The following is a 5,691-nucleotide window of genomic DNA, read 5'->3' on the forward strand; positions in this document are numbered from 1 at the left end:
ATTCTTTCACACAGTTCTTTGAAAATGTAGCAATGTTTTACAATAGAAGGGTTGGGGTTTACAGACTAGAGAATAATGGCTAAAAAAAGAAGGAGAAGAGAAAAATAAGCAAAATTATTGAAGATTAGAGAATAAGGAGGTGCAGAGGTATAAGGAATAACTATTGTGGAAAATGAAAGAATAAGTTAATAATTTTTTTTATTTCTTATTACAAAAATGAACGATATACAGAAATAAAGCCTAAATAAAATAATATAATTCATAGAATTGAAATTTGAAAAAAAGGCAGGACAGGAGGTTTGAGGATAAAAAAAAAGCAGGATGAGCAACTTGGCAAAAAAAAAAAGGCTGACAATTTATGTAAAAAAAGTCAGGATAAACTAAGAAAAAGAAAAGCAGGACCGAAAAGAGTGAAAAATAAAAAGGCAGGACAGAGATTACAACTAAAAAAAAAATGCAGGACAAAATTTTCATCCTAGCCCCCCATAAAAATTAAATGGTAGCTCCCTAATAAGTTAAATTAAATCCAAAATATATTATATTGCATCATTATGAAATATACAAATAGGTATAATATGGTTTATTTCTTCATCTAAATTATGAGGGTCTGGATGGGGGTTTAAAGAATAGAAATAAAAGGCACAAATTATGGCCCCAAAAATATAGAATAGACAACAACTAAAATATAAAGACAGCCTTTATTAAGAATAGACAAAAAAAGAATAGAGAATAACGGGGTGTTTAATATAAAATATAGAGAATAATATGGAATATTTTTTAAAAATAGTAGAAAAGTAAAGAATATTTAAATGAAGAATCCACCTAAAGAGACTCTGTTATTAATTTTAAAATTCTGAACATTTATTGTTTTTTTTTATTCCATAAAATAAAACTACACTTAGTCTAGCTCTTTATATATATTATTTATTAAATTACAGTTCTTCAAAACAATACTTAATTGAGATGAGCAGAATGGCGGCACTAAATAACAAAATCATCCCTATTGAAATATCCATGCGGAGCCTAAAATCAGAGGCAGCCGCTGGCCCTCGAGGAAGAAGATACTCCATCAGCACTAGATCTAGTTCTACATTCTCGCAGAATGATCTGAATGAGGCCATTATGAATATGCTTCATTCAGCGCCAAACCAAACATGCCGAAGAATATGTGTTGGTAAGTCCTCAATATGTACATGTAACAACAAGTGACTATTTTGATAGGTTAACGTGAGAGGGGGCGGGGCAATGTCTTCAATTTGAATAAAAACTCGGAATAGTTGAGTGTACGTCATCAAAAACATAGCAGCAACATTGCAAACATTCCAATAATTCAGAAAAAATATTTTGATGTCAATATGCGATTTACAAATTAAATGATAAGTTATTTTTGAAGTCTTATCGAGTCGTCAGGAGAAAGAGAAATGGAGCACCAAAGGGAAAATAAGTCAACAATCTTACAATTTCACATCTCATGTGAAACCCGAATATTCAATCTCTGTTCATATATATGGAATATGGAATATGGGCTCATATCACTTTTCAAAGTAACCAATCAAATTGCATCATGAGCAGCTGACCTCGATGAATATCATATTTCTGGGTTGATAATTATTGAATCATCCCTAGTCATCAAAAGACACTAATCTGTATCAATAATTGTGATATAATTGGAAAAATTTTGTTTTTTAGTTATCTAGACTACATGCAACTTTTTTTAGTTAAATGCTATTAGGCTCGAGGGTATAAAAATTTCACAAAAAAAAATGAACATTTGTTTTTCATTACAAATTTTATTTATTACCTTTAGTAGTTGTTACTTTATCAAATGATACAAAAATCATTCAAAAAAATCATTTCGTGTTGACCCCAGATGACTTTAAAAATGTATATAATCATTGAAAAAGTTCCAAACTATCTCCCTTTGATGAATGCCATTTTTTTGGCATTAAAATTGAAATATCTTTTTTTAACTCATCGGTGACCTATTAGATGTTTTATTATAATTTCCATATAAGCTGTACTTAAACTAAACTATTGTTAAATTTGAGCGATTTCTGTAATAAATTTCTTTTTTTATTTCGATATTAACTTTATTTCTCTTCTTAGTTCAACAGAAAAAGCACCTTTACAAAAATGTATGCTTCTTTCGAATGCAGATTGTGAGCGCAAATGAACGGTGACCCCATGTTTTTATTTATTTTTCTATTTACTATAAGATAAAATTAATTTATAGAGAAATATAGAGAAATTTTATATTAAATAAAAAAAATTGATTTAGACCTACGAGCCCCCTTAAAGCGCTTTTCTGAATTGACCTTCATCAAGAACGCCCTAAGTCTAATATTACAAAGCCAATGATGTATAAGAATCAGAACAGATGGAGAACTATAAAACCAAATAGGATCTGCGAAATGACCAAACTGATTAAAAGCTCACTATCTTAATAAATTACAAGTGTGGACACAGATCAGTGTGGATAAATATGAGTGTGGACACATATCAATGTGGAAAATGTGGTTATTTAACATTTTGCTCTTACACACAGTGAGAGTTATCTGTTGCCCTCAATGGGTTTCATAAGACACTGTGTTGCACGTACAGTGACAGCCAACATGTACAAAACACTAAACAATTAGAAAGGTCGTTTATTAAATATTTAGTTCTAATTTATAAACGGATATTTTTTAGAAAGTTTTTTAACGATTTAAAAAAAAACCTTGTGACTGAGATAGATAGTAAGTATACTGAATTATTCCTAACTTACGACAAATCTTAGTCTTAAGTTCTTTTGTGAAACCCACTCCAGTTTCTCTACAAATATGTTAAATAAAAATTAACGTCATATTGATACATGATTTGATGAGATCCTTTGCGTGATCTTACTGTACGGTATAACACATTTGAAATTATCTTTCTCAATGTGAAAACTAGGCTGTATCATATTTTATTAATGGAGATTCGTTTGTTATTAATGATCATAATTGTGAAAATTTCAGTAACGATTCGCATTTCAAAACACCCTAAATAAAAATTGAATACTTCGACGGATTTATACATTCCAGGGAACCCAATCTCAGTTATTGGACAGAGAAAACAAATGGCAAAAATGCTGGCAGTTGTTTTACTTCCATTATTGATATTGACAACCATTACAGCAGTGGATTTTTCTAAATCCTTAACAAGTTACATCAATACCGATGCGATAGCCGAACAAATAGAATTTGGAGTAAAAGTTGGTGGTTTTCTACTGGCCCTGCAAAAAGAACGCGACATGAGCTCCCTTTATTTAAGTCAACTTGGTCTCGATTCAAAGAGAGAATTATTGCTAGCTTATCCGGAAACAGATGGCGCTTTAGATAATTTATCTTCGTGGCCTGTTAGTCCGAGTAATAAACAGAAACAATACAAGTCACGTGAGCATTTCGTCAATTTTCTAAATAGACATCGATACGAACTAGATTCTAATAATGCGACAGCGACTGATGAAATAAGTTTTTACTCACAGACTATTGAAATATTTATTAAGTGGATGTACGACTCAGTCAGTGAGTTCGATACTGGAACTATTTGGAAAACATTAGTGGGGTATCAAGAATTGATAATTGCGAGCGAGTATATTGGCCGAGAGAGAGGCTATGGAATATATTACTACGCGACAGGTGCATTCATGGACCGCAAGCACTATTTACTCTTTATGGAAAGCCAAGACAGCGCAAGAACACATTTTGCATCTGCTAGAATGTATTCTGTTACGGCTTCTGATATTTATCATACAGCCCTTGACGCTCAAAATCAAACGCTGCGTGTCATTAACGATTTGAGAGAAGATATCAAAGCTAATAATTCATTAGTCTCGGAAGGATCGCTTGAAAAGGCAAAACGGTGGTATGCAAACATGAGTATCTACATGGATGTTATGAGATCTGCACAGATGAAGTTAACCGCTAAGATCAACGGACTTCTGAAAAACAACTCCAATGCTGATATGAAAGAAATGATAATTGCGGGTGTTATCTTTTCTGGAATTGTAATAATAAGTCCAGTGATAATAATGTTTGTATACAAATTGACATCAAATATTCAGAAGTACTCATTAAACATCGCTAAGAAGTAAGTATAGTCATAAATATGGAATTGATGTTTTATTTCACAGTCATTCATAATGGGTTTAATACCTGACTTTACAGTAGGGATTGTTCTCATTGTTAAAGGCCATACAGTGTCGTTAGGTTGCTTTATTGTTGACTTTTACCCTAAATTGTGTAAATTGCATTCATTCAAACTTGTATGTCACTACCAAGTTGCGTTAGCTGATGCGCATAAACAATAGGCTGTTTGGTCTTTAAGGAATGACTGTAATATTTTTTCTGTCTATGAAGAAATAACATAAAAAATTTGGTGCACACTAAATAACGCGCGTAGCGGGTTATTTAACAGTGTGCACCGATTTTTTTTAAATGCTATTTCGAATACTATTTTAGACTTATTAATAGTAGAAAACCATGAAAAAACGTTGATGACGTCACGGTCACATGACTAAATTAGGTCTATGGGCTGATAACAAAATAACGTCAGCCAATCAGAAGACGTTTTACATCCAAAATTAACTTATCTACACATGTTTTGTAAAACACATGTACATTTATGAAGAAATTGCATTTATGTTGTTTATTTTTTTGTTTTTCAATGAACACACTTATATATTCATCACACACTTGTTACTTGTTATAAAAGTTTTTTTTTTTTTTTTTTTTATCAAATCTACAGTTTCGACCGCTTTAGATGTTAATGAAATTTATTTTAATGTTGTGGTGAAACTGCACGATGCATGTATTTATAACAAGTTTAATCTCGTTAATTCTGTATTTCTGTTTATTGCATATTAAAGAACCAAAGCAGTAAATAGAGAAAAGAAGCAGAGTGAAGCCGTTTTGTTCCAAATGTTACCGAGGACAGTAGCTGAGGACCTGAAACAGACAGGAAGCTTCAATGCTGAACATTTCACAGAATGTACAATATTTCAAAGCGACATGGTCGGTTTCACCCAGCTATCGTCAAACAGTTCACCCTTTCAAGTGACAGACATGTTGAACACGTTGTTTTCTTGTTTTGATGATAGGATTAGTATTTATGATACCTATAAAGTGGAAACAGTCGGAGATGGCTACATGGTGGTATCAGGTTTTTACTTTTATTTTATTCATTACTTACTAATTAATACTTACTTATTCGATAAGTGCTAATATTTTCAATGATAACTACATTTGTAAATGTATGGCGGTGGTTTAAATAACGAGAGGTCTAAATTGTTCGTCTACAGTAATCAGTAGATGTCCTGTAAACTCTCGAGTTCTGATTGACTACATTCTTAAATGACAATAATGCTATAATTATTCTTCAAAATTCAGATTTGTCGAATTTACTCTCTTGGATTGTTTCATATTTTTTACAAGCCTTTTCTAGCTTACTGCTAGTAGAGCTTTCTTACAAATTGACGAAAGGTACGTACGCATGACGAATCATACGTAAGACTCGTTTTAGGGATCCTTTATTTTGACATATCTAAATAATAGTCATGGAACCTCAGATCTAGACAGACCATTACCCTACATGCATCGACATTTTTTTCCGATATATAGGACATGTAGGATTTCGGGACATACGATAGGTTAACATATAATACCACCAGGT

At 31.9% G+C, this 5,691-nt stretch overlaps 1 protein-coding gene across 1 annotated transcript; it reads left to right on the plus strand.

The window, feature by feature from the left end:
• Nucleotides 1–301: 301 nt before the first annotated feature.
• On the plus strand, nt 302–5,171 carry LOC139505381 (uncharacterized; the record flags this gene model as incomplete). The annotated part of the gene is given in 3 exon segments (XM_071295001.1): nt 302–1,174; nt 3,063–4,110; nt 4,889–5,171. Coding segments are annotated over 3 exon segments (1,542 nt in total), but the record flags the coding sequence as incomplete, so codon positions are not given.
• Nucleotides 5,172–5,691: the final 520 nt, after the last annotated feature.

The sequence above is a fragment of the Mytilus edulis genome, unplaced genomic scaffold (assembly GCF_963676685.1).
Source record: "Mytilus edulis unplaced genomic scaffold, xbMytEdul2.2 SCAFFOLD_1156, whole genome shotgun sequence".
Lineage (NCBI taxonomy): Eukaryota > Metazoa > Mollusca > Bivalvia > Mytilida > Mytilidae > Mytilus > Mytilus edulis.